We start from the raw sequence: 14428 nt of genomic DNA, 5'->3' as shown, positions 1-14428 counted from the left end.
AGTATTCTGTAACAAAATGGTGAAGAACAAGTCCCAATAATCGTAAATAAAATATTAATTTTTCTTATGTTAAATATTATTATATTTAATTCTAATATAATTCAATTTAATTCTTTTAAGCTTAATGTGACGTTTCTTTGTGAATAATTTGATATGAATATTCAATGATTTTAGAATCGTAGTATTTTATAATGTTTACATTATTAGGAGAAGTAAATTTATGGACTTTCGACGATAATATCAATATAAAGAGTACAGATTTTGGTGCATTTCGGTAAAATAGATTAATTTATTTGTATTATAAATTATGTTAATTATATAATATATATAATATATATAAAATAATTATATATATTAATAAAATTAAATAGAAAATACAATACTATAAAATATTTTTATTATAAGATAATTATTTTATCCATATTTACATAATTATATAATAATTTCTATCATTATTATTTACAATTATCTTTATTATTATTATAATAAAAACAAATCTCATATTATTATTTTAGATATCATGATAAACGTATTGATCATATACATGAAGAAGGAAAAAAATCTTATTGTCAGAAACGTGGTATGATATATGTCCCAACAAATAAAAAAGGAAATAAATTGAAAGATTCTATTAAATATTTAGAGGTAAAATTGCAATTAAAAAAAATTGCAATTACTAAAAAATATATATTATTTTATAATCTTACATTGAATTGATTTTTGTAGGAACAATTAAAAGATAATTCAATTGTATATTGTCAATGGTATAATGATTGTGCTTTACAATTAATGTTAAATAATGCATTATTAATACAAATACAAGCTAATATAGACACTGGTGACATTTGTAAAATAACTTTTGATAAATATCTTATAGGAAAATTATTGGATCATATATCAGATGGTAATCATTTATTTTTATATATTTATACATAATTAAAAAACTAATTATTAAGAAACTTTAATTACTATTTATATTTACAGTGATAATCACTAAAAATTATATTCTTTGCACTTATAATGATAACCAAATAACTATTATACATTTTACAAGATCAAAAAGACATGTTTTTGATAAAATTAATAAACTTGAACCAAAATTGTCTACAATTGATCTATTTGGTCCTAATGGTCGCAGATTAGATAAAAAAGTTCAGACCAATAAATGTGGAGATTTGGTAATTATATTTATATTAAAAACTGTTGAATTAAAGTAAATAATTTTTCATATATTATAATTAATAATTTCTAATATTTATTATTTTTCAATTTTAATATGAAATATATAATATTTATATATTATATTAATATAATAAACTATTATAAATTTAGATATTAATTTGGTGGAAATCTACTATGAATGAAGTTTATCCTTGGAGTCCTGCTGTAAAAGAACATGATCGTGCTAACATACATCTTTATCGTTTAATAGGGTATAAAATTACTTAATTTAATTTTTTAATATTTAATAAACATTTGAATTCTTATTCATAATAATAAAAATGTTTATAAATAATACATTTTTATTTTTAGAGTAAAATTAGAATTAATTTGTTATATACGTAGTGAATTTGATCCCTTATGTATAATGTTTGATGTATGCAATGATAACATTATTCATTCTGTAGAACAAAAAGTATCGCGAAAGGTAATAATATTTATTAATAATAATATTAATTTTCCAATTAAGCATTTTACATCATAAATATAATTTAGGGAGAAGTAACTATAGAATGGCGTACATATGAAGTTTCTCAACAAGATAAACTTCAAAGAATAGCAGTAGTATCTATCTCATTACCTACACATACAAGTTGTGTAAAATTTTCACCAACTCAAGAATTGTTGTTATTATGCTGTATAGATGGTTCTATTATAATTTATGATCAAATTAGAGCTACTACTACTAGTGTAAAAGCAGTTTTTGTAAGTTATGAACATATATATAAAATTTAATAACAAAACTAAAAAAATCATTATATTTCTAAATCATCCAATTTTTAAGATACCTACATTGGCATCATGGCATAGTAATGGAATAATATTTGTTGTTGGAAATGATAAAGGTCAACTTCAACATTTTGACATTGCTTTAAATTGTATTAAAAGTCAAACATTAAGTGAAGAAGCAACACAAACTAATATTCTTGATTTATCTTCATATTTTAGGTATTATTTTAATTCTTTTTTTATTAAATTAATAAAAATTGTTAAAAAATTTATATTTATTTACATTGTAGAATTCAACCTGCATTATTGCGTATGGAATGGAATAAAAAAAATGATTTAAATTGTTACATTAATTTATATAATCATGGGAATTCTTTATTGTTAATAATTTTTCAACGGTATGAATTATAAAACATTTCTTATAAAACAAACAACAAATAAAAAAAATATTAATATAATATATTAATAGAGGACCTCTTGGTGTTATAAAAATGTTGGAAGGAAATTCTTTCACTGGTGATGTATTAGTCAAGAGATATTTATCTTTATCACAAGTTGAACAAGCAACTTCTTTATTATTAGCTATGAATTGGGATACTCATTCTCGTGCATGTATGCATGCATTAAATCAGATTGTAAATTATTTATTTAAATTACCATTGACAACAGAACGTGAAAGTAAGATATATTTTTACAATTCAGTTATCTTATTTTATATAATGCAAATAATTTGATTTTTTAGATCTCATACAGAATGCTTTGGGTAGTTTCCATGTACCTATCAAACCAATAAGTCAAGCTATTGAAGAAGAATATGGAGATGAAATAAGAGATTTGACAAGACGTTTTTTCCATCATTTATTAAGGTATTTTATATCTTTATTTTTTAAAAACATAATATATTCATGTAATATATAAAATTAATTTTAAATATTGTAGGTATCATATGTTTGAAAAAGCTTTTAGGCTTGCTATAGACTTAAATGATCATGATCTTTTCATGGATATACATTTTTATGCATTAGTTGTAAATGATACAGCAATGGCAACTGCAGCAAAAGAAAATGCCGAACGTATATTAAGTCGATCAAACAGCTGCAATAGTTCACGTAAGAGTTATATAATTAAATATTTTACAGAAAATTTTATTTTATAAACTATTATATACAAAAAAATTTTGAAAATTTCAGATTCTACGTGTTCTAGAGCATCTTGTTCAATTTGTTCTTATTCAATAAGTGATAAAGGAGAAGAATCTTGCAGTGATGAAAGTGAAAATTTTTCAAAAGAAAATCAGACTGATACGAAACAATCGAAAAATCATAATTATAAGAAAGAATCCAATAATCAAATTCCACCTTTACCAATTCTCCATCCACATCCTCTTCATAAAAATCTGTTATCCACATCATTTACAGATGTATCATCTGATGCAAAAACTGACTGTAATTTAGAAACATCTTTCAACATGCCTAATAGTACTCTTGTCACAACTTCTTTTAATCATTCATCACATCTTTCGCTCTCAAATACATTTCTTACATCAACATCTTTTAACAAACCACTGTATAAAATTCATACAAATTCAATACCAGTATCTACAATGTCTTCTAATTCACAATCTTTCAATAATATTTCTGATGATTTAATGACAACTTCATTTGGAAGTTTATCTTTAAATGAACGAAAAACCGGAATATTTAATCGATTTAATGAAAACTCTGTAGATACTGCATTAAACAAAGTTTTATGTGGTGAAATGCAATTTTCTCTTGATGATGTATCTAATAATGCAACAACAGCAAATTTAATACAAGAAAACAGTTTTATGTCGACTCCTTTTAATAATCCAACATATGAATCAGTTACATCAGATGTTTCTTCTGATTTATTAAGATCTTCATTAGATAATATAGATAATAATATTATGTCTACATCTTTCAGTACAGTTGGTATGGATACTTCAAATTCATATGATAATTCTTTTAATGATTTAGTTACTACTAAATCTGATTCAAATATTGCTTCATCTCCTCTAAAAAGTATAAGATCATCTGTTATAATGAATGATATTGTGTCTAAAGCACTTCCTGATTCTATTGTAATAAATAAATCAATGTCTAATTTTCATAACAATCATAGTAATCTTGCCTCTACTTCATTTAATTTTCTTGAAAATCAAATACAAGATTCTGGCAATAGTAATTTAAAAAATTTTAATAATGAAGATAATTCTAATATGAAATTACAACAATCTATCCTAGCAAAAAAAGTAGATTTTAATATTCCACCACCACCTTCTTTAACAAATTCATTTACAAATTATTTTCAAGGTCTTCCAAAAAAAAATCTTCGTTTATCTAGAAGTACATCTGGATTAGCAGATATTGATGAGTCTGTTAGAAAATTTTCATTTACTAAAACAAGAAATGTCAATTCATATTTATTACAAAAACAAAATTCAACATCTAATATTTTGCAAGATCAATTTAAATATAACAATATTAAATCTTCTAGATATAGATTTAATTATGATTTTGATTGCATTTCACTTCATGGAAGTTGTGATAATCTTGATATGCATTCTTCTACTAATAATTTGAGATTAAGTAATTCACAATTTTCTACTCCTTATGGTATACAAAACAAATTTGAAAGACATTCAAAATTAGTATTATCACAAAATGGTACAAATACTAGTGTTAATAAAGAATCTAAGATATCTTCTAACATTCCACCTTTACCTGTTATATCAACTCCTATATCTAATTCTATATCCTGTACTCCCTTTTCTACCTTCACAGATACAACATTAGCAACAAATGAAAAACCAAAGGTTAAATTTTCAGATACAGTGACTCATATATTGGTACCTGGTACGGTAAGTATAATTATATCTATAATTATATATAAATACTATATTAAAAATCAATAATATATAATATTTATTTTATTATATATGTGTTTATTCTTTATCAAATTTGATAGGGACAATCACATAAACAAAAACGTTCTACAATTAGTCAAGTGCATTTAACTGATCCCAAACGTGAGTTAGCAGAAAGCCTTCCATTGTGCCTTGGAAATGAAGATTATCTTAAAGATTTTCAACCATTATCAAGTGAGTAATATTGTTTAATAATCATAATATTTTTCAAATATATATTATTTTTTAGAAGAAGATATTAACGATAAAATAAAAGAATCTTCAAGACCAGAAGAAAGTTCAAAAATAAAAGTTGTACACTTTGGTTTATTATGAAAAAAAAAGGTCAAAATTCAAAATATAAAATAAAAAAAAAATATACATATATAAATAAGACTGTATTTACATATATTTAAAATTTATAAAGAAACATATATACTTTTGTATTATATACAATTTTTATGCAATAAAAACTTTTTGAATTCTATTATTAAAATGTTTATATCTTATTACATGAATTATGAAATTCTTTTATCTATCTATATCAATAGTAAATTTTTTATTATTAATCTTATTTTGTTCTATCTTTTATCATTTCTTGTAATTCTGCTTTGAGATCAAGCAATTCCTTATTTGGAATTGCACATTTCTTTTTTAGAATTGGATCATATTCATGTATAGATAATGAAACACCTTCAGGTAATGTTGCTTCTAATATCCTAATAAAAATAGGACATATTGTAGATGATACATTTGATATTTGTATATCTCTCTCATAAATTTTTAAATGATATTCAGCATCAATTATTGAACTATTTTTTTTAAATTTTTTTATTTTAAATTCTTTATGAGGAAAGGCAAAACTATAAAAATAAATATGTTACTAAAATAACATTAAATAATTTATTATAAAAAAATTATAACTAATATTACCTGTCATCAATAGTAATATCAAATACTTTTATTATTTTATGAATAAAACTTTGATAACTTTCAAGTAGAGAATATTTATATCCTTTAATTTGTATATTTAAAACAGGATAAATTGGTATTTCATATTCTTTTTTCTATAATAATAAAAATAAATTGATATAGTAACATAATATCAGCATAATATAAATATAATTATATTATATAATTTATATAAAGTATAAGTTTAATATAATAATAATATAAATATTTACCTTTAGATATGGTGGTTCATATATACCATAAAATCTTATTCCTTTGTTAAATAGCGGACATCGATAATATGTTGTAAACTATATATATAATTTCATTTTATTCTCATATAAATTATAATAAATAATATATTTTTATTTAATAATATATTTATTTAACCTTATTTTAATCAAAAAAATATATACAATTACCTGTTTAAGAACACTTAATATCATTTTGTACTGAATGAAATTAATATTAAAAAATATCGTTTAATCTTCAATATAGATAATTTTAATTTTTATTATTTATTACAATTATATCATAGCTAATAATTAAATAGTATATGATTGTAATAATCACATATCATATACTATTAAGTAACATATCCATATATCTAAAAACATTTTTACATAAATCGAAATTAAAATATTATTAAAAAAATAAATATTGTTTACAAATATGAATTAAATATAATATTAATACATAATCGTTGCATTTATTTAAAAGAATCAATTTTTATTTCAAATGTTATTTTTTATTTATTTTAAAAATTAAATTTATATGATAAAAATATTTATTTATAAAATTTCAATGTTTTAAAAATTTCTATTTTTAAAATAATTTTATTTTAAATAAAAAATTTATTAATAATATTATTGTAAATATATTTTATTCATGTATTTTTATCAATTATATATTGTTATATTTTATTATTCAATTAATTGATGAAAATTTATTACAATTATCATTGAAATTCTGCATTTTTTTATAATTTCATTAATATAAATAATTCATTAATATAAATAATTTAAAAATTAAAAATACTAAACTTTTTTTATTGAACTTTCATACCATTGATGCAATGAACAGCCAATAATTGCACTAGCACAATCAAGATATTTTCGTAAGATTAAAACAAGATTTTAGACGTGTAATATATGTTTATGAAAGATGCAATTCATAATAGTGATTTAAATATTTTTATCGAATATACAAATGTATTATTTAAATAAAAAATGGATATCGAAACTGAAAATGTTATAAATCTTGTATTTCCAAATGGTATACCAGGTAATATATTTTTGTTTTTTCGTTAAAAACATATTCAATATGTTATAATGTATTTACATTGTTTGTTTGAAATTAATCTTTAATTAAAAATATGGATATATTGTATACTTTTATAGAATCATGGAAAGAAAATCCAGATTTTTATCAATATTTATCAAAACTTGGTGGTTATGATGTTGATCAACTTAGTAAGATAATTTTTTTCTTATACTCCTTAATTAATCCTTTTATTAAAATTAGAATTTAATTATTTATATTTTTTTAGATAAAGAACCTAATCATTTAGATGATGAAAAAACTTCAGTATTACAAACTACACAAGACTTAGTATTTGCAAATTATAAAACTTTTGTTCAAACAGCAGAAAGTTCTAGAGAAATATTTAAACAAGTAATAATATTACAAATTTTAATATTTTTTATAATATTAATATATTTATAATAAATATATATATATATAATAAAATACGTAATAATAGAAATATATTATTTAATTTTAAGTTCAATGAAACTGAAAATCGACTTGATGGACTTGTACAAAAAATACCTAAATTTGTGGAAAAGTGCCAATCATTTTGTGATACATCAAAAGACATAAATACACATAGAAGAATAAATAGCTTGACATTAACAAGAAATGCAGAATTACTTGAAGTACTTGAAATGCCTCAATTAATGGAATCTTGTTTAAGGAGTAATCAATATAATGAAGCATTAGAATTATCTCAATATGCACGTCAATTAGGAACTAAACATGGAGATATTCCAATTATATCGGTATGATTTAATATGCTTATAAAATATAAAAAACATGTTTCATTTTGTTTATTAACAATTTAGTCCATAGTGGCAGAAATTGAAAGTAGTTGGTCTGGTATGGTAGGACAAGTTGTTGGTTCATTAAGGGGAGATTTACCACTTGCAAGATGTCTACAACTTGTTGGATTATTACGATCAATGGATGCTTTTACAGAACCAGAATTACGTATTAAATTTTTACAAGCTCGTGATAGTTGGCTTCAAAGTCTTTTGACTGCTATACCTAAAGATGATTGTGAGTTAAAACTTTATTAAATAAAAGTAATATTAAATAGACAATTTAATAATATTTGATATTTTTATTTATTATTAGCTAATCTTCATATCACAAAAACAATAGAATTATCAAGAATATATTTATTTAATATAATAACACAATATAAAGCTATGTTTAATGATGATGAACCAGGAAGAGATCTAACAGTGAATGAATGTGCTATATTTTATCATTGGATTGAAGAAAAAGTATAATGAACATTTATTTATTGATTATATATATTTAATATAATTTTATTTTATTTATTTATTTTTTTTTTTTTAGATATCACAATTCTTAATGACTTTAGAACAAGATTTACCTGGTGTGACATCAATAGATTCTATTTTGGGTCAATGTACATATTTTGGTTTATCATTTGGTAGAGTAGGTGTTGATTTTACTGGTCGAATGTGCGATATATTTGTACGTGTTATTGGAGAAAAATTTGAAACTAGTGTTCGCAAAACTACAAAAAAATTTGAAAAAGATATGGAATCATTTACATTAATTAACAAAATACAAAAGACAAATGTTAAAATGACTACTACAATTAAATCAGTAAGTAAATATTTGTCTATATATATATATTGAATATTAATAAAATAATTATGAATAAAAATTACGGATTAATTTTATAGGAAAATCCACCAGAACAATTGGTAGAATTTTATCCTTTAGCTGAATATTGTAATGGTCTTATATCAGCTTTCAACGAAATACGACTTTGTCCACCAATAGCACTTTCTGTTTTTTGTACAAAAATTTTACAGGAATCTTTACAAAATGTAGTAAAATCAATATTAGTTTTTTATAAACAAGAACAGCAAGTAAGTATGTATTTTTAATTTATAATTCAATTAAATAAATCTATATTTATAATATTATTTTATTTTTCAGGCTTTTGCAGCTCCAGAAAGAGAAAATATGCTCAAATTTATAGAATGTTTAAGTGAACAATTAATTCCTTATGTACAGTATTGTATTCATGCTATTTTTCCTCCAAACCAAAGTGCAATTCATTTAGGAATTTCAGAAAATTTACTACAAACAGAGGTATAAAATTTTACAACATAAAAATGTATTAATAATATACAGATATAAGAAAAATAAATATATTTTTTTTTTGCAGGGAATAACATATTTAAACAGAAATGTTATTCTGGAACCTTTGGCTCCTTTATTACCAATTCAGAAAAATCTACCAATTTCTAATGTACAATCATTAATGTTACATAAAACTTCTGAAATATCGTCATTTGAAAATACAGAAATAGATACAACCACTTCACAATTAAAAAAATTGAAAATGCCAGAATCAGTCTTAGTTACAGAACAGGAAACTGATTTACAAGAAGAAAAGAAACTTTTAACTGAAGATAATAAAATTCTTGCAAATAATTCAAGTGCTGATGGTGAAAATCAAAATAGGTAATTGTTAATTTTTGTTCCTTTATATGTTATTATATACACAAATCTTGTAAATAAAAACATAATTTTTTAAATGAATTACATGTATATAATATTTATTTCCTTATAAATATAAATTAATAATAGTACTTAATATTATTAGATAAGTTTTTATTTAATTATATATTTAAATAATGAAATTATAATAATAAATAAAATTATTATTAAAATATACATACCAAATTATTGAAATAAATTTATTTTATTATTTATATAAATTTATGCAAAAAAATTATCATATTTTATTAATGTTAAACAAAATATTTATTTATTATATCTTAATTTTTATATGTACATTGTCTATGTATAATTATATGTAATTGAATTATTAAAAGCATTTTTTTTATTTGTATCATTTTGAGTATTTATTTGTATACTTAATTACAATTAAAAAATAATATAATGGTTTTAAAAGATGATGTTATTGGATTTGAAAGTTTATTTATAAAGTTTTAAAATATTCCATTATATTAATTTTTCATATATACTGTATTATTATATTACGAGATATATTATTAATTCAGAATAAAATTGCAATCGTTGAAATAAAAACTTTTACACTAAATAAGACAAGGAAAGTAAATACTAAGAGAAAGATAGAGATAAAGTAAAAATTATGAAATCAGTGCCATCTTCAGAGTGCCGCAAATGAAACTCATAATAATAAAAGACAGCAAATAAAAAGAAAAGGATACTGAATAAGAATTATCCACTAGCGCCATCTCTTAATGTTAAAGACATAATAAAATAGAATAAGAATTAAGAATTAGCGCCATCTCTTGAGTAGTTTTAGAAAAAATGTTTCTATAAATATTCAAGAGATGACACCAATAGTCAATTCTTATTTATCTCTATCTTTCTCTCATTATTTGCTATCCTTTATTTATAAGTTTCTTTTGCGGCACTCTAGAGATGGCGCTGATTTCACAATTTTTACTCTATCTCTATCTTTTTCTCATTATATGCTATCCTTTATTTATTAGTTTCTTTTGTGGCACTAGAGATGGCGCTAGTAATACAATTTTTATTCTATCTCTATCTTTTTCTCATTATATGCTATCCTTTATTTATTAGTTTCTTTTCTGGCACTAGAGATGGCGCTAGTAACACAATTTTTATTCTATCTCTATCCTTTTTTCACTATTTGCTATCCTTTATTTATTAGTTTCTTTTGCGGTACTAGAGATGGCGCTAGTAATACAATTTTTATTCTATCTCTATCCTTTTCTCACTATATGCTTTTCTCATTTATACTTGTTTTCTAAAATTTATTCGCTTAAGAAACGATTCCGATTTATTTTATCATGTAATTTGATTATTTTTTACTATATGTTTGTTGACTATTATTTATATTAAAAAGTATAAAAATAAATATATATAATATATATTTTTAAATATTCATTCAAGGTTTAAGTACATTTATTTCTATACTGTGTGTGCTAATGTTAATTCTCCACGTGTTTCTGTTTTTCAGGTTTTCTTAAAATTATATATATTTAAATATAATAACTTTGCAATTGTAATATTAATTATATTAATATTAATATAAAAACTATGGCAAAAAAAAAACATAGTAATTTAAGTATATGGAAACCACTAAAATTAGAAGGTTCTGTATTTTCGGGCAATGTTGAGGATTTAATTGGTATTGAAGAATTAACTGATTATAAATTAGAAAAAGAAAATAATAAAACAAAAATTGTAATTTATAATGACAAAAATGATAAGAAAGAACCTAAGGTAAAATAAGAAATATATTTTTCAAAAATATTGAATTTTTAATCCACTTTAATTATTAATCGATGATAATTTTTATTATTATTGAAAATTTATTATTTAATAACTTATGATATATATATATATATATATATATATATATATATATATATATATATGATATATATTTTATGTACATACATTTATTTATTTGTAATAGATTTCACGAAAGCATAAACATTCCAATAAATGGTTGGAAAATGACATAGATGTTACTGAACCATTATTGAAGAAAACTAAAAAAATGAAACTTAAAGAAAAAAATGATAAAGAAATAAAAAAAGAATTATCTCCAAGAAATGATTTAAATATTAATTCTAATAATGATAATCAGTTTTTTAATGAATGTAATGAGAGTAAAAATGATATGTATGATATTGATGCGCAACAATGGCAAATATTAGGTGTATCCACTCCTATAATAAAGGCATTAAAAGATCAACAATTTTATCAACCAACTCCTATACAAGCATTAACTTTACCACCAGCAATATTAGGTCATAGAGATATATTAGGTGCTGCTGAAACAGGTAGTGGCAAAACATTAGCATTTGGAATTCCAATTATAAATGGTATTTTGGAATTAAAAAATAAGCAATCTGATCAGATAAATATAAAATCTGAAAAAGAAAGAAATAAAATTATTGAGAACAAAGGTTGGATATGCTCTGAAAATAAAACAATAGAAATTGATAATAGCTCATCTGAATCTGATTATGAAGAAGATATTGATAGTGTTAATGAAAACAATATAGGTTGTGTACGTGTAATTAATAATATTAAATTTAATGAAACAAATACAGAAAATTATATGGAAAAACCACTATATGCCTTAATATTGACTCCAACTCGTGAGTTAGCTATTCAAATTAAGGATCATTTGACTAAAGCAGCAAAATATGTAGATATTAAAGTAAGATTTGATAAATAATATTGAAAATTGTTTAAATATTAATTATTAAGTATTGATATTTATATTTGTATTTAGATAGCTGTAGTATTAGGAGGAATGGCAGCTGTTAAACAAGAAAGAATATTAAGTAAAGGTCCTGAAATTGTAATTGCAACACCTGGTAGATTATGGGAATTGATACAGTATGGTAATCCACATCTTTGTAAAGTAGATTCTGTTAAGTAAGTTTCATTTATTAAAATATTTTATTTAAATTAATGATTTATTTTAAATATATACAATATATGTCATTGAAATAATGTTATTCAACAGGTATTTGGTTATTGATGAAACAGATAGAATGTTAGAAAAAGGACATTTCCAAGAATTGCAACAGTTATTGGAAAAAATAAATACAAATGAAAAAAGATTGAGAGAAAGACAAACATTTGTATTTTCTGCTACGTTAACTATGGTACATGATATTCCAGAATATTTACAAAAGAAAAAAAGAAAACATATTAAAAGCAAGATAAAAAAACTTACACCTAGTCAGAAATTAGAAAAAATTATGGAATTAGTAGGAATAAAGAATCCAAAAATTATTGATGTTACAAAAGAATCAGGTTGCAAATTTTTTTATCATATAATTGAAAATAATGCATTTGATATAATATAATTAAAATTATTTTTTAGGCATTACCGCTAATTTAACGGAATGTAGAATAGCTTGTACAATAGATCATAAAGATTATTATCTTTATTATTTTTTGAAAAGATATACTGGTAGAACATTAGTGTTTTGTAACAGTATTGGTTGCGTAAAACGGTTAAGTACTCTTTTTGGAATTCTTGATTGTAAACCTTTACCGTTACATGCAAGTATGCAGCAAAGACAACGATTAAAAAATCTTGAAAGGTAAATATTATTTAATATATATAATTTTGAAATAATAAAAAAGAAAAGATTTCAGACAGATGAAAATGGATTATTAATAGCTACTGATGTAGCTGCAAGAGGTTTGGATATTCCAAATATTGAACATGTGATACATTATCAAGTTCCCAGAACGAGTGAGGTATGTATAAGTAGATATAATAAAAATTTTAATTATGTGTAAATTAATTGAACATTTGTTATCAAATTAATACAATATTATTAAATATATTTGACAATTTAAGTTTTATGTTTATAATTATTGTTTAGAGTTATGTACATAGAAGTGGCAGAACAGCAAGAGCAGAAAAAAATGGCATAACAGTACTTATGATGGAACCTTCTGAAAAACAATACTATAGTAAATTATGTAAAACACTTGGTCGCAGTAAGCAAAGAAATTAAATTGTCACGTGATATTTTCACTTTTAATATCATATATTTTTAATAATACAATAATTTTAATTTTAGCGGAAGATTTACCGATGTTTCCTGTAGTAGATAAACTATTAATTGCTGTAAAAGAAAGAGTTGATATTGCTCGAGAAATTGATAAATTGGAATTGAAGTGTCGTAGAGATAATTCACAAAAAGGTTGGTTACGTAAAGCAATTGAAGATATGGATTTGGTTTTAGAAGAGGACGAAGAGTAAGATTTCTTTTAATTCAAATTCAATAACAATTAATAATATTCGTTTTCTTTTGTGAAAATAAATTTATTTTACAGAGATTCAGAGTTAAGAATAAAAGAACAAGCAGATTTAAAACATCAATTAAAAATAAAAAAACGTCAATTAACATCACTTATGTCAAAACTGCTATTTCCAAAAGGATTTTCCGGAAAATATCCAGATGTTAATATTGAACTTAAATTAGATGAGGATAATCAAAAAGCTATTGATGTAATGAAAAGAGTTATAGAAGAAATTCCAAAAAAAAAGAAAGAAAGAAATAAAAAATCTAATACATCTTTTAAAACAGCTTCTTATAAAATTAAAGCTTTAAAGAAAAAAAATAGAAAGAAAATATAATATATATTTTTCAGTAAGATAAAAGGCAATAAATATAAATAAATGTTTCATAAATTTTTTTTTATAAATCTGTTTTATTCTTTGCATCTTGTTTTTCCTCTAATAAAATAAATTTTAAAAAAAATTTTTAAGATTTT

At 21.9% G+C, this 14428-nt stretch overlaps 4 protein-coding genes across 8 annotated transcripts; 3 read left to right on the top strand and 1 right to left on the bottom strand.

Annotated features, from left to right (window-relative positions):
• Window positions 1–18: 18 nt before the first annotated feature.
• LOC726636 (WD repeat-containing and planar cell polarity effector protein fritz) lies at window positions 19–5221 on the top strand. 4 transcript variants are annotated; one of them, XM_026442213.1, is made up of 15 exons: window positions 19–42; window positions 516–645; window positions 727–904; window positions 985–1178; window positions 1333–1433; window positions 1534–1648; window positions 1717–1926; window positions 2006–2169; window positions 2241–2348; window positions 2420–2628; window positions 2693–2816; window positions 2890–3059; window positions 3141–4831; window positions 4939–5071; window positions 5127–5221. In XM_026442213.1, the coding sequence occupies exons 2-15, from the start codon at window positions 583–585 to the stop codon at window positions 5210–5212; spliced, it is 3546 nt and encodes a 1181-aa protein (XP_026297998.1). In that variant the 5' UTR covers window positions 19–42; window positions 516–582; the 3' UTR covers window positions 5213–5221. The 4 variants fall into 4 exon arrangements, with proteins under 4 accessions (XP_026297998.1, XP_016769233.1, XP_006559669.1 ...); XM_016913744.2 differs by lacking the exon at window positions 19–42 and adding an exon at window positions 90–274 and having other exon boundaries at window positions 2420–2466; XM_006559606.3 differs by lacking the exon at window positions 19–42 and adding an exon at window positions 90–274 and having other exon boundaries at window positions 2420–2562.
• Window positions 5222–5363: 142 nt separating this feature from the next.
• On the bottom strand, window positions 5364–7033 carry LOC726617 (39S ribosomal protein L48, mitochondrial). Of its 2 annotated transcripts, none has more exons than XM_006559603.3 (5): window positions 6871–7033; window positions 6250–6434; window positions 6061–6138; window positions 5810–5943; window positions 5364–5739 (listed from the first exon to the last, which is right to left on the bottom strand). In XM_006559603.3, exons 2-5 carry the CDS (start codon window positions 6271–6273, stop codon window positions 5448–5450), a joined length of 528 nt encoding a protein of 175 aa, XP_006559666.1. In that variant the 5' UTR covers window positions 6274–6434; window positions 6871–7033; the 3' UTR covers window positions 5364–5447. The 2 variants fall into 2 exon arrangements, with proteins under 2 accessions (XP_006559666.1, XP_006559667.1); XM_006559604.3 differs by having other exon boundaries at window positions 6893–7033.
• On the top strand, window positions 6970–9694 carry LOC551090 (conserved oligomeric Golgi complex subunit 8). Its single transcript, XM_623489.6, has 10 exons — window positions 6970–7111; window positions 7228–7299; window positions 7377–7501; window positions 7612–7887; window positions 7951–8164; window positions 8243–8394; window positions 8471–8746; window positions 8827–9015; window positions 9086–9241; window positions 9318–9694. Exons 1-10 carry the CDS (start codon window positions 7057–7059, stop codon window positions 9618–9620), a joined length of 1818 nt encoding a protein of 605 aa, XP_623492.4. The 5' UTR covers window positions 6970–7056; the 3' UTR covers window positions 9621–9694.
• Window positions 9695–11134: 1440 nt separating this feature from the next.
• Window positions 11135–14339, top strand: LOC726586 (ATP-dependent RNA helicase DDX24). Its single transcript, XM_026442142.1, has 9 exons — window positions 11135–11395; window positions 11592–12344; window positions 12420–12565; window positions 12657–12949; window positions 13020–13242; window positions 13291–13402; window positions 13531–13648; window positions 13732–13909; window positions 13988–14339. The coding sequence occupies exons 1-9, from the start codon at window positions 11210–11212 to the stop codon at window positions 14289–14291; spliced, it is 2313 nt and encodes a 770-aa protein (XP_026297927.1). The 5' UTR covers window positions 11135–11209; the 3' UTR covers window positions 14292–14339.
• Window positions 14340–14428: the final 89 nt, after the last annotated feature.

Source organism: Apis mellifera, linkage group LG8 (genome assembly GCF_003254395.2).
Source record: "Apis mellifera strain DH4 linkage group LG8, Amel_HAv3.1, whole genome shotgun sequence".
Lineage (NCBI taxonomy): Eukaryota > Metazoa > Arthropoda > Insecta > Hymenoptera > Apidae > Apis > Apis mellifera.
This window is presented reverse-complemented; position numbering and strand designations above follow the sequence as displayed.